Source organism: Peromyscus eremicus, chromosome 10 (genome assembly GCF_949786415.1).
Source record: "Peromyscus eremicus chromosome 10, PerEre_H2_v1, whole genome shotgun sequence".
Classification (NCBI taxonomy): Eukaryota; Metazoa; Chordata; class Mammalia; order Rodentia; family Cricetidae; genus Peromyscus; species Peromyscus eremicus.
The window spans coordinates 47,375,127-47,392,883 of NC_081426.1; the positions used below are offsets into that span (position 1 = coordinate 47,375,127).

Sequence of the window (17,757 nt, forward strand, 5' to 3'; positions counted from 1 at the left end):
TGATTTCAAAGTCAAATATAAACTTCTTGATTGTTGCTTTAAGCCTGAAAATTGTTCTCTCAGAAATAATTTAAAGCAGACATCTGTACAAAAACTTGCCGGGCACTTACACATTTCTTGTATGGTTAGTTACATTCTGTTCCCTGTCAATATTATGGGATATTATTTTATCTAATTACCTCAGTTTTGATATCTTATTCATTAATTTTTAAATACTAGGTGCCCTTTCTCTCATAATACTCCAGGGATGGCATTTTACTTCTTTTTCAGGTGAGAAAGCTGAAAGGGAAAGAAAGTCATGTAATTCTTAGGGCACATGCTAGGAAGGGAGCGAGAATGTTTTCGGAGTGCAAGTCTTGCTTCTTTACTCCAAGACCCTTCTAAGGCCAAGCAAGCACAGTTACCTCTTTTGTTACCAGCCCCTCATTTTCAACATCAAAGCAGAATTTACCATGTTTTTTATTATTTTTTATTGTTATTCAAAGTCAGGTTGCTTTGAAGGTTCATGAGCAGGCAGGGTATTGCCTTGGAGGGACAACAAAGAATCCAGATCTATTCATCCACAGGTCCGAGACATTCTGTGTTGTGGGAGACTGTTTTGTAAAGAAAGTACCATATCCCTTTCCTGCTCGGCTCTTTCAGAGTTGTTTTCCTACACCGTGTAGACCAGGTGGGTTATCTAGAATCTCTATCTATCTTCATAGTATCTCTGTGATGGTTCGACAAATGCCAGGATGTGGTAGATGTACATAGATGATAGGTGTTCAAGGTCTTTGAATTCTTCTTGTTTACCTGCTCTAGTCCCTCCCTATTTAGAGTTTAGCTTTTTGATTACAAGCATCACAATCTCCAGGGCTTTGTCAGCAATTCAAATTACCAGCTCCCACTAGAGGCTCATTGAATCAGAACCCACATTTGATTTAGCAAAATCTCCTGTGATTCTTAAGCTCATTAAAGTTCAATGTAATTAGACCAGAGTAGCCTTTTCAGCGATCTCAGGCTGTTTTCCTGAAACGCTACTTTTGCCTTGCTTAAAATACGTGTACACACACAAAACTGAAATTAATCCTTAATTACTCCAGTGATATTATTCTAATGTGTAATTTTACCTTAGGGCTTCTGTTGAGCTACAATTGGTCTTTGGGTTGACATTCAATTAGTTAAATCAGTTCTTCTAATTACAAATGTCTTTCATATAGTTCCTTGAGGACAAGTACTGCATTTTATTAAATATTTGTGCTCACACAGTTCCTTGTATGTAAATGTTTGATAAGCTGAAAGTTGAACCATGACTAAAAGACTGAATGAACACATGGAAGAGGAGATATCTAGATGTAAATTTTTTGAAGACCGGGACAATACCTTAGTCATCTTTGAATTAATAATGCTAAAAAAGAAAAGTACTAGTTATGTTTGTTGGTTAATTTCTATCTGTAAGGAGACTAGTCTTAGGTTATGACTCTAGAGAATAAGAAACAGTAGAAAAGGGAACAAAAGTGCAACTTCATGCATTGTTTCCTACCTCACCCAACCATCAAAACATCCTGTCAACTGGTGTAAACTGAATTCTGAAATTTAAGCACCTCGTTGAAATGCGACAGCTAGTATCAGAGTCCACAATTCTTGGGTGGGATCACCAGCAATTGTGTTCACAGGCGTGTTCTGAAGAGGTAGACTGAGTCTATATATTAAATTTCAACACACACACACACACACACACACACACACACACACACACACACCGTTCTCAGTTCTTTGCGCATCCGAAACTTTATGGCTGCGGAAGAGCAAGCTTTTGTTCTGGGTTTTCGATCAAACTGGGTAGGAACAATGAAATGAAATCTACTTCCCGGCTCTGGGCTCTTTCCGTCCTCGGAACGCAAGTGCTACGCCTTTCAGATGCGGAGGGGACCAGAAAGGGACGGACACAAGGCCCAGCAGTTGCCTGGCAACGCCCGCTGGAGGAGTCCCAGCGTAAAAAAGGTCCGGGAGAAGTGTCAGCGGCCGCGAGTGGGACTCTGCAGCGCATTCTTTCCGTGCCAGCGGCTGTCCCCGCGGCTGGGCGGGCTAGGGCAGGGGAAATGTTGCAGGAGGAGTCCGACCTGTCTCTTATCATTGCCCAGATAGTCCAGAAACTCAAGGGCTCCAATTTGTACGCTCAGCTGGAACGGCAGGCCTGGGTAAGCGGGGCTGATGGGAAGCTATGGAGACCGGCGGGCCGCAGGACGTCCTGTCTGCCGCACTGCCTTCACCCAAGCCAGAGCCGTCTGCTCTTCCCACCTCTTTTGGTGTCTTAAACCCCTCCCTGAGCCCCGCACCTTGGTTTGCTCAGACCCAGGGGTGGGGCGATTGTATTTTATTAAAGATGGGTGGGGCACATCATGCCTTTCTTCAGGCTAGAGAATGGCAAAGGCGTCTCATTTCTTTATCTATTCTTGTAGTCATTTCAGAGACCTATGCTCTTAATAGTTGGGCTCACTGAGTGGCATGCCTTCCTTCTCTTGTACTGCCTTGTAGGTGGGTTGGGGCCCAATGTGCATTTTTTTTAAATGTGTCATTTTGTTGCATTTCACTGTCCCTGCAGTGATTTCCGACCAGCCCACCCAGCATTTATTCAACACATTCAAACAGACTAGGCACCGCGAGTACATAGAATGACCGGGAGATCTTTACTATATGAGAATGGCATGTAAATGGAATCAAACAGGATGTAAACTTTTGTGGGTGCTTCTGTCAGCGTTAGGCTTTTGGGGTACACCCATACTGGTTGGTATTTCAGTACTTCTGTTCATTTTAATTGCTGAATAGTATTTCATTGTTTGGAAGCCTCATTGTTAGTTTCTCTGTTTAGTATTTTCCTGGTGGATATTTAGGTTGTTTAGAAATTATGGGAAATGTCAAGATGTATTTTCTGTGACTTTATCTTTGATCCATGGGTTATCTAGAAAATGCACTGTTTAATTTTCAAATTTTGGAAGACCTTTCTAATATCTTTCTTTTGTTGATGTCTAGTTTAACTCCATGATGGAGAGCATTCATATTATGTTAATTATTTAGATTTTGTGGAAGAGAAAGATTGTAAGAGCCAGAAGTGATGGGTGATTCTAAGGAAATGGTGTCTTCCAGACACAACAGGACCAATGCACATATGAACTCACAGGGACTGGTAGCAAACACAGGACCTGCACAAGTTCAAGTCAGATGGAGTCCCATCCCTGAGAGGGGAAAGTGGATACACTTTCAATTTCAATCATCAGTTGGTGTCCACTGGCAAAGAGAAAAGCAGTTTGTTCCAATAGATTGTAACTGGGTCTATCAGTCATGCTCCAGGGCAGTCCCCATGCCCAGGAATAGTTAGCCAATACAAAATGAACTCAATGGCTTTTTTATTTTTGTAGACTTTCTGTTTCACTTTGCCATTTTTTGTCTTATTAATTTTTTTGGCACTTTATTTTGATTTTCTTTATCTTTTGTTTTTGTTTTTGAGAGAGAAAAAGAACATAAAATTGAGTGGGTAGTTAGGTGGGGAGAATCTGAGGGGAATGGGGTGAGGAACATGATAAAAATATATGGTCTGAAAAGATTTTAATTAAAATACAAAAATGTGATAATTAAAAATCAATATAACAGAAGTGAAAAACATCAGTCTATGTGTTTAGTAGTTGATTGCTATTGCCGCCTGTGTGTCAGTCCCCCTTTTCCTCCCATGCCCTGCCAATAGTTTGTCCTTGGATGACCTTGTTTAGAATCTGGTTTGTTTTGTGTTCTTAATACTTTCAGGTTTTCTTTGGAGGTGAGTCAGAGTGGACTGAAAAGTTATGCTTTTTCCAGGTGGTGGTGGCACACACCTTTAATTCCTGCGCTCAGGAGACAGAGGCAGGCGGATCTCAGTGAGTTCGAGGCCAGCCTGGTCTATAGAGTGAGTTCCAGGACAGCTAGGGCTACACAAAGAAACCATGTCTCAAAAATCCAAAAGAAAAGAAAAGAAAAAAAGTTATGATTTTATTTCAAATGACCTGTTATTGGTGAGAATTGGATATTGAAATCACTCACTAATCCTGTGTTGGGGTCAAACTATGGTTTTAATCTTACAGTGTTACTTTTTATGAAATTTTAAAATAATAAATAAATAAATAAATCCCACTTAGGGTTTGTGCTAAGGTAGAACACCCAGAGTGCTAGGCTTCTCACCTCTACACTTGCTTTTCTTTTTTTTAAAATCTGGAAACTACTTTCCATTTCCACTTCTATTGTTTTCTGTCAAATGAATTTCTATTTATACTGTAAAATTTGGTAAAATTTTGTGAAAATTTCTACCCATTTCTTATACCATACAAAGTTCTTTGCAGTCTCATACTTTATACATAAATTTATTGTATAATGTATTTTGTTACATTTATTTATTGCTATGTCTCTGTTACAAGTAAGTTTTAAAGGCAAAAATGTTATGACTTTATAAATATGTATTTTTCTCATTGTTAGTCTGTGAGTGAGATTGTCTCACATTGGCTTTCTAAGACGGAGTTGGCACAAACCCACTGATTTGTGTATTAAGGAATATAACTATGTCATGAGAAAAAAATCTCTGTACCATTTTCTAATGTGTTTGTCACATCTTATATAAAGGTATTCTGGCCTCATAAAATGAGTAAGGGAGTGTTACCTCCTTTTTCATTTGCTACGCTCTGCAAGTGTTAAGAAATTTTGCTTTTTTAAACACTGGGGAGAGTTCTCCAATATAGCCAGTGTTTACGGTTTTCTGCTTGGGAAGTTAATTTTTTAAATCAACACACTTTGTTTTAGAGTAGCTTCTGGTTTATATAAAAGTTGAGCAGAAAGTACAGTCACTGCTCGAACCTTCCAAGTAGCTCCCTTTATTGTCTCACTGCTGTGAGGTGCAGCTCTTACGGATGACTAAAACTGATCCACCATTACTGCATTCTGTAGTTCACACTAGGGCACATTCTTCTTGCTGTCCAGCTCCAGAGCTTTCAGAGATATATATCATGTAAAACTCGATGTGCCCCACTGTTCATCCCTTCCTTGTGCTGAGTGCCCAGACTCCATCTACCACCATCATTTTCTGTCTGTAAACTTTTCCCTTTGAGAATGTCAAAGACCATCATCACACCTACACAGTACGTGGTCTTTACACTGGCTTCTCGAATTTACCAATAATGCATCAGTTCCTAGTGTCTCTTGCATGACTTGATAATTTTTCTTCTGCTAAGTAACATTTTACTGTGTAAACTCAACCATTTTGTATACTTAACTGCTGAACAAAAATCTTGGTTTCCTCCAAGTTTTGGCTGTTATGAATGAAGCTTGTATAGACAGTTCATGTCTGTGTTTCAGGTGTAGACATACATTTTCAACAATATGAAGCACAGTGATTGATGGGTTGTGTGCTAAGATTATGGTTAATTTGCAAGAAAATGACATCTGGTCTTCCCGGGGGCTGCAGCGTGTTTTTATTTGTGTTTTACAACAAATGACAATTCCCATTGTCTCACATGTTTTCCAGTACTTGTAGTCACCCATGTCTGGTCTGTGTGACTCATTGTGTTAATTTTCAGGTTCCCAATGACACAGCATTTCTTTTGGGACACATTTTCTAGATCAAATTGCTAGCTTTTGGGGGCTTAGCGTGCTGGGGTCTGGGATTGCTTGCATTCTGCCACTGAGTTATACTCTGAGTCTCAAATTTCTTGTTTTTTATCCGTCTGGTGGTGTTTCATTATCTTCAGTTTAAAGGCTACTTCTACACGTGGCTTTCTAAGTTGGCAGTGGTTTTCTGGTAGTGTGTTTGAGGTGTTATCCGTTGTCTTTCCCTTTTTGACTTCTGTTGAGAATTCTGTCATCACTGAATATGTGTTGCCTGCTTCTACCTGGTTGCTTTTTTAACATTTTCTTTCTGTTTGGGGGATTCAGCAGACTTGTTAAGATGCACATTGGTAAGGTATTGTTGTTTTTGTATTATTATTGATGATCATTTATTCTGTTTGGGTCTGTGCTGGCTAGTCTTATGTCAATTTGACACAAGAGGGAGCCTCAGTTGAGAAAATGCCTCCATGAGATTGTGCTGTAGGCAAGCCTGTGGAGCATTTTCTTACTAATTAGTGGTTGATGGGGGAGGGCCCAGCCCATTGTGGGTGGTATTACATCTGCACTGGTGGTCCTGGGGTCTATGAGAAAGCAGGCTGAGCAAGCAGAGGAGAGCAAGCCAGAAAGCAGCACTCCTCCATGGCCTGATTATCAGCTCCTGGCTCCTGGTTCCTACCCTGCTTGAGTTCCTGTCCTGACTTCCTTCAGTGATGAACAGTGATGTGGAAGTGTAAGCTGAATAAACCCTTTCCTCCCCAAGTTGTTTTTGCTCATGGTGTTTCCTCAGAGCACTAGTAACCCTAAGTAAGACAGGGTTTGGAGCCTGTTTAAACCCAGCACCAGTTTGGAAAATCATCTGAATGGCATCTTTTCAAAGACCTGTTCTGCCACTTGTTCCTTGGTTCCACAGAGGGCCTCGTGGCTAATTATGTCTAATACTTTTTTTTTTTTTTGTAATTCCCCTGCCCTCTTCCTGTTTAGTTTATAGATTTCCTTTGTACCTTCTAATTCATTCATCTGTTTTGTGCTGTTTCTTATCTCTGATAAATCCACCCAATGAGTTCTTGTGCATATATTATATTTTTCAGTTCTGAAATTTCCAGGTGGTTCTCTTGTAAAGATATATATGTGTGTGTATGCACGTGTGCACGAGTGTGTGTGTGTGTGTGTGTGTGTGTGTGTGTGTGTGTGTGTATGTGTCTGCCATATGTGTGTGTGCAGGTGCAGGTCAGAAGAAGACATGAGGTCCCCTGGAGCTGGAGTTACAGGACACTGTGAGCCATTTGGTCTGGGTTTGGGGAACTAAACAGGTCTCTGGAAGATCAGCGAGTGCTCTTAACCACTGAGCCTTGTCCCAACCCTTTCAGGTGATTATTGTTTATGGAAACCAGTTCTGAGTCTATTTTCCTGGATTTCTATAATCATTTTCCCATAAATGTGTGATATTAGGTGCTGTGTCTTCATATTGTAACGGTCCCTCTCCATTAAAACTGTTACCTAGATTACTCATGGAGCTCTATGTAATCTTTCTCCTCTTGCTTCTGTTCGTGGGATGTCAGTCAGACAGCAGCATGCCTTTATTGATAGCTTTGCATTCCGTACAAATCAAAATATAACCTCCAAATGACAACATCATTGTCACCTTGCCCCATGAGTCAGTCTTGGAACTAATTACCCACTTTAATGCCATTTTGGAATGTGTTGAGTCAAGGCTGAGTTTTCTCAAGACCGACTTTCCCATGGTTCTTTCCTGGGTCTCTCAGGTTTTCAACAAAGGACTTGATATATTCTGTGAGTCCTTTACATTTGGGTCTAAAACTTCAATCTTTTTTTTTTTAGACTGCTGAAATACTTCCTCAGTGCTTTTTTTGTGTTTAGGTTTTTAGCCTTCTATCCCACAGAGTCCCAGTTCTTGAGGATACTTCATACTTGCAAAGTCCCTACTTATTTCTCCGTGGTCTTTGGCAGCCCTTCATGAGGCTTTGTGCTGGTCTGGTCCTGATCCTGAAGCCCATGTCTTTCCCAATAGGCTTACCATCCAGAGGAAGTGTAGCCAGTTACTCTCCCAGGAGGTTTTCTTGTTACTCTAACTCCTGTTTACTCAGAAATGCTTTTCTACTTCTCTCTCTCTGTCTCTCTCTCTGTCTCTGTCTCTCTGTCTCTGTCTCTCTCTCTCTCTCCTTCTCTCTGTCTCTCTCTCTCTCTCCTCTCTGCCTCTGTCTCTGTCTCCCTGTCTCTCTCTCTCCCTGTCTCTCTCTCTCTCTCTTTCTCTCTCTCTGTGTATGTGTGTGTGTGTGTGTGTGTGTGTGTGTGTGTGTGAGAGAGAGAGAGAGAGAGAGAGAGAGAGAGAGAGAGAGAGAGAGAGAATCTCTACTCTTTGTTCTAGACAAGAGTATTAACCAGATAGCAGTTTCTCCATCCACCTTGTACAGATTTATCCCATTTGATATATATATATATCTCACACTTACAAGTAAGTGGTTTATAAAAGGAAACCTGGGTTGTTGTTTTTTTAAGGTGTGAATGAGACAGCATTTTTTCCTTCAGTGTCCTTCATTGTCTCAGTGTTCAGTACAATACTTCGCCTTTCACCTTGAAACACTGACCCATTTATTCCTTTAGTTAGCTTTGCTAAAGTACTTTTGAACAGCTGACGGGATCCTATGTGTCTTTTACATTTAATTAGCATATTTTTCTCTGGTCCAGCTCCTGTACTGCCTCAAGTTTTCTATTTAGGTGTTCACAGAAATTGGTAGAGCAACTTACATAGAAAAGTATAGTTGCATAGATGTTTTAAAGCTAAATATAGATTTTTAGATTTTCTCCTTACAGTCTAATGCTGTCTTTAGTATATATAATTACCCACCAATTGTGTTTTAATATTTCCTCCTATATAGTAAACTGGTTATATTTTTTGTTTTCTGAATATTCCTAAGTAGCTGTCTTGAAGTTAGTCTAATCTTAGGATGGAGTTTTCTCCTTCATTCCCTAAACACTGGGGTGACAGTCCCATTCCAAACTGATGTCCAGCGAAACATCAGTATTGTTACTTTATTTTATTGTGATTAAAATGGATGTTATATGAAGCCCCGGAATGTTATTTTTATTCCATTAAGCATTTAATATGTCTTGTGATTCAATTTTTAATTATAAATAGTAGAATTATAACAAGAAGGGCCCTGAAACAAGATAAACTTTGGAGAGAGGAATATGTAATAGGTACTATCATGTCTAGAACCCCAGAACATCTTAATACTAGTTAAAAAAACTCATGAAATTATATCTCAGATATATAGAATTTGTATTAGTATGAAAGGTCTGGGCCTTGACTAGAGCAAAATACATTCTATCTTTAAAAAATATTTTTAATAGTTATTTTTAAATTGTGTGTGTGTGTGTGTGTGTGTGTGTGTGTGTGTATGTGTGTGTGTATGCCTGTGAATGCAGCTGCCCATGAGGTTAGAGGTATCTCGATCTCTCTGGAGCTGGAATCATAGATGTTGTAACCAGCCTGATGTCAGTGCTAGGAACTAAACTTGGATCTTCTGGAAGAGCAGTATGCATAGTATGGTATATTTTTAGGTAATATTTAGCATATATCTGGGGAAGATCTAGATTGGACTGTTAGAGTTGATATACAAATTAGAAACTCAGGGTCCCTTAGTTGTCCTGAACCAGGAAGTGATGTCATCCTTATCCATTTTATGTTGTCTTTTGTTGTATCTTTAATTCTATAAGGTAGGATAGTAAAGAAATGAATGGTGGCATACAGAATTCCAAGAGTTCTTGCCTGTATGGAATTTATGCCTAGAATACAAGATATATATTACAATGTGAATTTGGCTTGTTAAAGTATATTTTGTGGTTTATGTCATCACTGAATTGCTTAAAAAATGTCTCGTAGGATTCCTGAATTAGTAAGAACAAGCTGAAAGGGTGACGGGAGAACATCGGTCACAAAAGGGACCTGAGGATGATTCTATGAAAGAGAATAAGACGTAGTGGTGAGAAGGAAGGCCGAGAAGAGAGTGTAGGCAGAAAAATGGGTCAGCTGGGGCATGTCAGCAGAAGGTGGCCAGGGAGGACCCGTCATCAGGTGACAGAAACCAGAGTCAGGCTGGAATTATACAGCACATGTAGAGTGTAAGGCACAGTCAGCGTTCTGGGCGCCAGACTTTCCAATCTGAAAGTAACGCTTACTCCTGGCTACAGGGTGTCCACTGGGACTTCTAGGATTACAGCAATGAGTCTGCCCTACAGCTTTAGATGGACCCAGAAGTATTAGGAAGAAATGGAGATACTCAATTCAACATGTTTTCATTGAGCATCTCATTAGTGATGGTGGTAGGCTCTTGAGAGGAATTAGATGAAGTCCAGAACAATTACGGTAATGACAAGGATGTTTGGAAATTACTGTGGGAAAGGGCAATATCTTTTTAAATAGTATCTCTCACTTTTGTTTTTATGTCTTTAATTATGCTGTGAGATCTTCAAAAGTAAGGGAGGATATCTTCTTTTTATTTTTAAACTCAACAACTGGCATGTACAAAGGATTCAATTAATTATTGCAAGAGCAATACAGATGAATGGAACATAAATGCACCTAAAAGAAATGGCTGGAGAGTCAGCGTTAGGAATTCTTGTGTAGCACTCAGGGTGGGAAGATGAAACCCAGTTACCAGTGTTGAGGCAATGAGAAGGCCAAGCTGGTTTCTGAGGAGGCCAAGTGTAGGAACTTTCTAGATAGGTAAAGGTATCTAGGTTGGGTGAGACTAGTGTTTTGGAGAGTTGGAAGTTCATGAATGAGTATCAATTATTGCTATTATTATTGTTGTTAACTATACAGGGCTTGAAGGGCTTGAGGTATTTTCAGGAGGGGGAAGGCACAGGATTGTTTTCAGAGCACACCCATGCTCCTTTAGTCAGGAGAGATGGAGTGGGTGGGACTCTTCCTCTACTTACATTCTACGGAACCATCTGTGATTCCACAAACAGAGCACAAACTGATCCCAGGAGGCATCAACCCTACATAAAGAACTACAGGCAGCCAAGGAATGCTGAGAGCAGGAGAAACAATCTTCCCCAGGGAGGAGCACACCAACTGATTATCCAGAACCAAGTTGTCAGCCCTGAAAACATGCACACAAGTAACATTATACAGACTGAGCAGGTTATATTTAGGAATAATATGCATGTATATTTATGTAACAGCTGTTAATGAAAAAAGAGACCATGAATTTGAAAAAGAGCAAGGAGAGGTGTATGGAAAAGTTTGGAGGGAGGAAAGGGAAGGGGGTAATGATTTAATTATAATCTCAAAGAAAAAAAGAAAATTTCAAAACCACTTAGGAGTTACAAGGAAATGGAATTGATTTTTCAAAAGTGAAACAGTTGAGCAATTGTCAAAAGCTGTTATAATCCATATGTACTCATGTGTGCTGTTATCATATAATTCATGTTACTATTTAAAAGTATTTGGAAGATACTTTATCAAAAAATGAATAAAGTTAACATGTCCCTTAAAAGAAAGCCATTATGTGTGGTGATAAAATTCAAGCTCTGAATAAAAATGTGACATTGGGAAAGTGTGCCTGCCACTGTGAATTTAATGGCTTACCAATATCTAAAAACTATTTGTGGGTGATATTGGTGGTGACATTAATGAATATTACTTTTTGATGTTGTTCAGTGACATGTGTCAATTACTTGACTTAGTTAAACAGTATTTGACCATGCCTGCTGTTACAGAATCATATGTAGGGAACAGACTCAAGTTCAAGGTTGACCAATGCGTTTTTGAAGTGTTAGAGACTGGAGAGTTTATTGATGTCGGAGTCCACATCACAGCCAATCTTTCAAAAACCACTACTTAGCAGATTTTGGTGTATTCTTAAAAGAACATCTTGAACTGTCTGAAAAGGATAATGAAATTCGACTCCATTTCCAGTTACACATATGTATGTTCCATATATATCAGACAAAACAGCAAGTGCCATAGACTAACTGCCATGGAAATTTCAAGAATGTGATAGTTTCCATCTACTATTTCATACATTGAAAGATTACATAATGCTTCTCATTGATGTTTTGAATTCACATTTGTTTCTGAAAATTCAGCTACTTTAAATATTTAGTCTAATATGTAATGAGTTATGATGATTATTTTAAAATGAATCAGGCTATTCTTTATTGTGATCAGATATGCATAAAGTTTACCACTGCCCCTTAGGTGTGCAGTCCTTTGGCATTAAGTACATTTGCACTATCGTTAAACACACCAGACTGTTGAACATCATCCCTACTGAAGCTGTGTGCTGTTAAATACTGACTCCCCAACCTCTCCCCATCCTGGTCACTACATACCCCTTTCTGTTTCGACTGACTGTTCTGGGCAAAAGCAAATCATCGTATTTGCTTTTGTTTTCTTATGTATGTCCCTTTCATGTAGCATGATGTCTTCAAGTTCATCCATACTACATGGCATGCTTCAGAAGTTACTTTTAAAAGGAAGAATAGTATTTGCATACAAGCAGCATTCTGCGTATCTGTTTGTTATCTATAGCTCTTTGGGCTCTTCCCACCTTTGGGCTGTTGAGAATAGTACTGGTGTCAAGTATCTATCTGTTTGAGTCCCTGCTTTGCGTTCTTTGGGTATGTAGCCAGAAGGAGAATTCCCGAATCACACAGTGATCATGTGCTTCATTTTTAACCACCATACTAATAATTATTTTTAATTTAATCAAATGGTGTACCAATATGTACAATTCGTGTAAAGCATCCCAGAGTCCTTGATTTTAAGAGAATGGGGAGCCTGAACCGGAAAGGTTGAGAATAAGTGATCTGGAGGAACAAGTGAACCAGGTCAGTTAGGAAGCCACAGCAGTGGCAGACGGGCCAGGGGAGAGTTGCTCAGAGAACGTCACTGTGATACGAGAGAATTCGATGACGCTTGGAACAGATGTGGCCGTGAGGAAAGCAAATTCAGAAAAGGCATGATAGCTCTGATTAAAGGCCTCTCACCAAAAGAGGTCAAACCTACTGTGGCCTGAGGGTGGAGGGGTGAGTGGTGGGTGGTGGCTCATGTTAGGTTAGTGCATTTTATCTCATGACAGTAATTCAGAGCAGTGATGTAAGGCAAGGTAGGACGTTGCTGGGGTAGGGATGTAAACCATTTCTAAGCTGGAAAGCTGGTTCAGCTTCCACGTTGGATTTTCTCAGGCAGATCACCACTTGCAGAGGGCAGGGTGCTTAGTGGCCCAGCAGAGCTCCCTATGGTCCCTTCTTATCCTAAATTTCCATGATTTTCAGGCATCGATGGCTCCCTGGAGTCCAGCATTGGTATGTAAGTGTAGTGAGAAGTGGAGGTGATGGGGCCCATCCAGCAGGGGCTCACAGAGCACTTTTGGTGAACCCCGCTGTGTGCCCTGCTCTCCCTTCTGGAGCCTGTGGCCTCAGCCCCCCTCCCCCACTCCGCTGCTGTTTCCCGTCTCCAGTTTCCTCTGCTCACCAAGATCGGAGATGTTAGATTGTTCATAGCCAAGGCTTTGAATTTAGGAGTGCTGTAGTGGGAATGGAAACTGTGTGTGTGTGACCAAGTGTGTCCGCACACCTGTGCGTTGGGAAGAGGAAGATCATGTTTTAGACACGCAGGAGGGTGATGTCACCATCAGCATGAAAGGATGGAGAGTGAGCACAGGCTCAGAACCCCGAGTTTCTACCCACTGTCTTGCTAGAGGAGCATGTTTAGTTCTTGTGAGCTAGAGGCATTGGGTTTAAAGAAGGCTAAAGTTCTGCCTGTAGATCTTTTAAAAACATCTCTCTCCAAGACTCCTATTTTCTACCATGAAAATCTGTTACAGATATCCAGGCTATTACCGTCTGGGCACTCCTTATTTTATAACACCACTTTATATTGGACTACGTAGCCTAAAAATTACTTTGATAATTTTTCCCTTGATTGTCATAATAACTTAGTTTTGTTCTCTCTGTTAAATAACGAAGAAACAAATGCAGAGATGTTAAATGGCTTAATCAAATTACTAAGTAAGTCTGGGAGATAATTTCAGCTCTCTGGTGCCAAACCCATGCGCATGCCAACTGTGCTCTATTATATCCAAGCTTAAAAACAGGCAATTTAACAACTTTTTTTTTTTTTTTTTTTTTTTTTTTTTGAGACAGGGTTTCTCTGTGTAACTTTGCGCCTTTCCTGGAACTCACTCTGTAGCCCAGGCTGGCCTCGAACTCACAGAGATTCGCCTGGCTTTGCCTTCCAAGTGCTGGGATTAAAGGCGTGCGTCACCACCGCCCGGCTTAACAACTTTTTAAATAACTTCTCAAACTCATTAGCACCAAAAAAGTTGTTTAGTGCATGGTCTGCATTGCTCCTGTAAATGTCTGCATTTGCACGTGTTGTGTCTGATGCATTGCAGAAAGTGAGGATGCGGCTGTAGCTGTTGTACAAGGCAGGGTGTGGGGGGAGCACAGTGCGCATGCTCATCGGGATGCTGCTGTAGCCTGCTGCTGGGGTGCCCCACACCAAGCAGAAGGAATACTGTGCACACACACTTGAGCAGGTGGGTCAGAAGCCCTAGTCTGATTTCTGTGTTAGTGATAAGGGAATTTTGGATTTATCCTAAAAATTTCTAACTACTTCTCTGTCAATTTCCTGCATTGCTTTAATTTGGGAGTATGGTTAGGTTGCTAGGAAATTAGTAATATGAATACTTCTCTGTGAATCCGAATTATTATCCATGTTGAGTGATCAGAACAAAATATAGCAATAAGATACTGGAACTGTATCAGAGTGAAGCTGCGCCTTTTAAACACTGATTGAATGTTTGTGAGAAAAGGCTCATTCTCAATGTGTAGTAAAACTGCCTTCAATGTGGTTTATACAGCCGGATTCCCAAGTGTGTTTCGAGGGAGTTTTCAGAGAGGCTCATGCTACTGAATCATGCATCAGAACTGTGTCACAGTAGCATGTGATGCTGAGTTACTGCCCTGTTCTGTGTCTTGGTTTGTGTGGTGCCTGTGGCTGTGGTCCTGGGCTCAGACTCAGATCTTTGAGCCTGCTAGGTAGCCCTCTACCACTTAGCTACATCCTCATCTACCCTGTCCTGCTTCAGGTCTCCATTTTCTAAAGATTTTAATAATTAACTTGAATGGCTAGTGAGTTTGGTTTGTCCCATGCCCAGCAGGGCTCTGGGAATGGACCTCACTGGGGCAGCGAGGAGATGAAGAAAAGACAGACAGACAGACACATGGCAGAAAACTGTGATCCAGTGGACTGGACTTTCTGCTAGAGAAACCTCAGGCCCTGTCCCTGCCCCCACCCTCACCCCAAGCTCAGTGTGCTTATTATAATAGAGTTGAATAGAGAGATGGGGTTATTGCATACAGGTAATCTAGGAGGCAGGGTTTATGGTATATAGCTGAACCAAGGAGACAGATTTATCTAATCTTGTGGGGAAGTAGTCTTCAGTCAGTATCTCAGGGGAATGCTATGGTAGATATTTTCTACACTGTCACCATCCATACATGTACCGAAGGGAAGGCTTTGCCATTCCTCCATGGACCTGAGGCTCTGGAGTCTGACACAGCTGTGTCCAGTTCAGCAGTACACATTCACTCAGGACTCCCACCCACTCAGGCTTCCCTCTCTCTACAGGCTTGTGTTTAGTATAAAAGTCCATCAGGGAGGTCTAGCACCATTGAAATAGTGAAAATGTTTAGAAAGAATAACAAGCTTTTCTCTTCAAATTCTTTAAATGGTACTCTATGAATCATTTCCAAATACAAGCCAGAGATGGGAAAGACAGACAAAAGAAGTTAAATTTCCATTTGCCTTGGCCATTGTGAATAATGAGCCGGAGGTTTTACAGCTTTTAAAATACTCCTGGGAATAATGGACTGGAAATCACTCTGCTCAGTTAAAAATAATTTTATGAAGTTCCTTATTTATTTTGGGATAAAATTGACTAAAAAGAAAGAACATGGTTTGGGCAATATAATTTTGTCAAGCAGTGATTAATGCCAGGGTAATATGTAGGATGCAGTAGTGGAGACCTGGCCCTTGTACTTCAGTAGATAATCTAGTCAGAAAGATAAGTAAGTGAGATGATCGCTCCATTATAGTCTCTGTGCTGTCACTGAGGACATGGTGTCCTATCTGTGTTAGGGGAGCTGGGGAGGAGACTTTGGAAGCTACTATGGATTTGTGATGAGGGTGCATTATTTTTCCTAAGGAAATGGCATGAACAGAAGCTTGGAGCCCTCAAGGGATTTCCAGCTGTGGGATCACTGGATGTAATTTCCTATGACTAGTGACTAGCATGATGAGAAATGGAGAGCGTCTTCAGCTTGGTCAAGCAGCACCAGCAGCAGATCTGTAGGATAAAGTAGATTTACATTGCAAACAACTATGTATGCCTGTGGAAAATTTCTGGCTCCTTTGTATGTCTGCAGAGCCGCAGCCAGGACAGACTTCTGTTAGGAAGAAAGCACTAGAGAGCAGATTGGAAAAGGAGATGTAGGTCCATTCATTCATTCATTCATTCATTCAATAAGCATATATTGTGTATCCACTTTATGAAAGTAACTAGTTTAGGCTCAAAGATAGCTACCCTAGTGGAGCTGGCCATTAAACAGTGAGACATATGCTTTGCCAATAAACATAGTAAATGAATTGATTGAGCGTAGGCTAGGAGCTAGTGGATGCTAAGAAAGAAGAAAAAGTACAGGAGCTTGGGCATGCCAGGTGAGGAGTGCCATCTAAGTAAGATGCCAAGTTCAGAAACTGTTGCAGTTATTTGGGTAAAAGATGAGGCCAGGGGCTGTGGCAACAGCTCAGTGGTTAAGAGCACTTACCCTACAGAGGACCTGAATTTGGTTCCCAGCACCTATGTCCAGTGCTCACCACCATCTGGAACTCCAGTTCTGGAGGATCTGACACCCTCTCCCTGTGTAAATTTTAAAAGAAAAAAAAAAAGACTAGACTAAAGGTGAGACTTTAGAATGGAGAAACGGGGTGTTTTGGAAGATATATTTCTTTTCTTTCATTTTTGAAGCTTTTTCATACAAACAAATGACAAGTCTGGAATGCATTATTTCAAGGTGAATGACTACATCACCTACCATGGAAGCAGGTAAGACTGTCAAAGCCAGACCCCTCTGTTGGACTCATTAAAACTGCAGACCAATTCTTCCTGGCCACCTGATGTTTATGGTAATCAGCTTCCTGCATATGTATATCTCTTAGTATAGCTTAGTCTTGCCAACTCAAAAAACGAATGCCTTCTAGTCTTTTAAATTTAGGTTTGCATATTTATCTGTGTGGTATATGTGTGTGTATGTAGACACAGTCATGTGTGTTTATGTTCATGTGTGTGCTTAGGTGCATGTACACATGTGTTTGCATGTATGTGGATGCCTCAGATTGATGCTGGGTGTCTTCCCCAGCTTTCTCCACTTTATATACTGAACAGGGTTTCTCACATGAACCAAGCTCTGCTGTGGATATCCCTCTGTATAAATAAACACTGATTGGCCAATAGCCAGACAGGAAGTATAGGCGGGACTTACAGAGAGGAGAATTGAGGAAACAGGAAAGGAAGGGAGAGATTGACTGGAGCCACCACCAGGACAAGGAAGATGTAAGGTACGGACAAGCCACGAGCCATGTGGCAAAGTATAGATTAATAGAAATGGGCTAAATATAAGAGTAAGAGCGAGACAATGATAGGCCTGAGCTAATGGCCAAGCAGTTTAAATAATGTAAGAGTCTGTGTGTTTATTTTATAAGTGGGCTCCAGGACTGGCGGGACTTGGTGGGAGCTGGAGAGAAATTCTCCAGCTACAAGCTCTTGCTAACTTGACTGCTCTGGTGAGCTAGCTTGCTCGGAGATCCCTGTCACTGTCTCTCCAGTCCTGGAAGTATGAGCAGGTCACCATATCTGGGTAGCATTTCTGTGAGTGCTGGTCCTCCCATTCTGGAGCTCCCATGTCTGGTCCTCACATTCTCACAGCAAGCACTTTGTTCACCGAATCTTCTTTCCAGCCTCTTCCTTCCTTTTCAAGAACGCTTCCTTAGCTAAAGGGCTGATCTTAGCGTTTCTCATAGCCTGCACTTTACTAACTGTAAACTCATAGTGCAGC

At 40.9% G+C, this 17,757-nt stretch overlaps 1 protein-coding gene across 1 annotated transcript in view; it reads left to right on the forward strand.

Moving 5' to 3' along the window:
• Positions 1-1,957: 1,957 nt before the first annotated feature.
• Positions 1,958-17,757, forward strand: part of Tbc1d19 (TBC1 domain family member 19) — a 124,798-nt gene continuing 108,998 nt past the window's right edge. Inside the window, exon 1 of the mRNA XM_059275878.1 lies at positions 1,958-2,180. Coding sequence (XP_059131861.1) covers positions 2,082-2,180 — 99 coding nt within the window. The 5' untranslated portion in view covers positions 1,958-2,081. The remainder of the gene's footprint in view (positions 2,181-17,757) is intronic.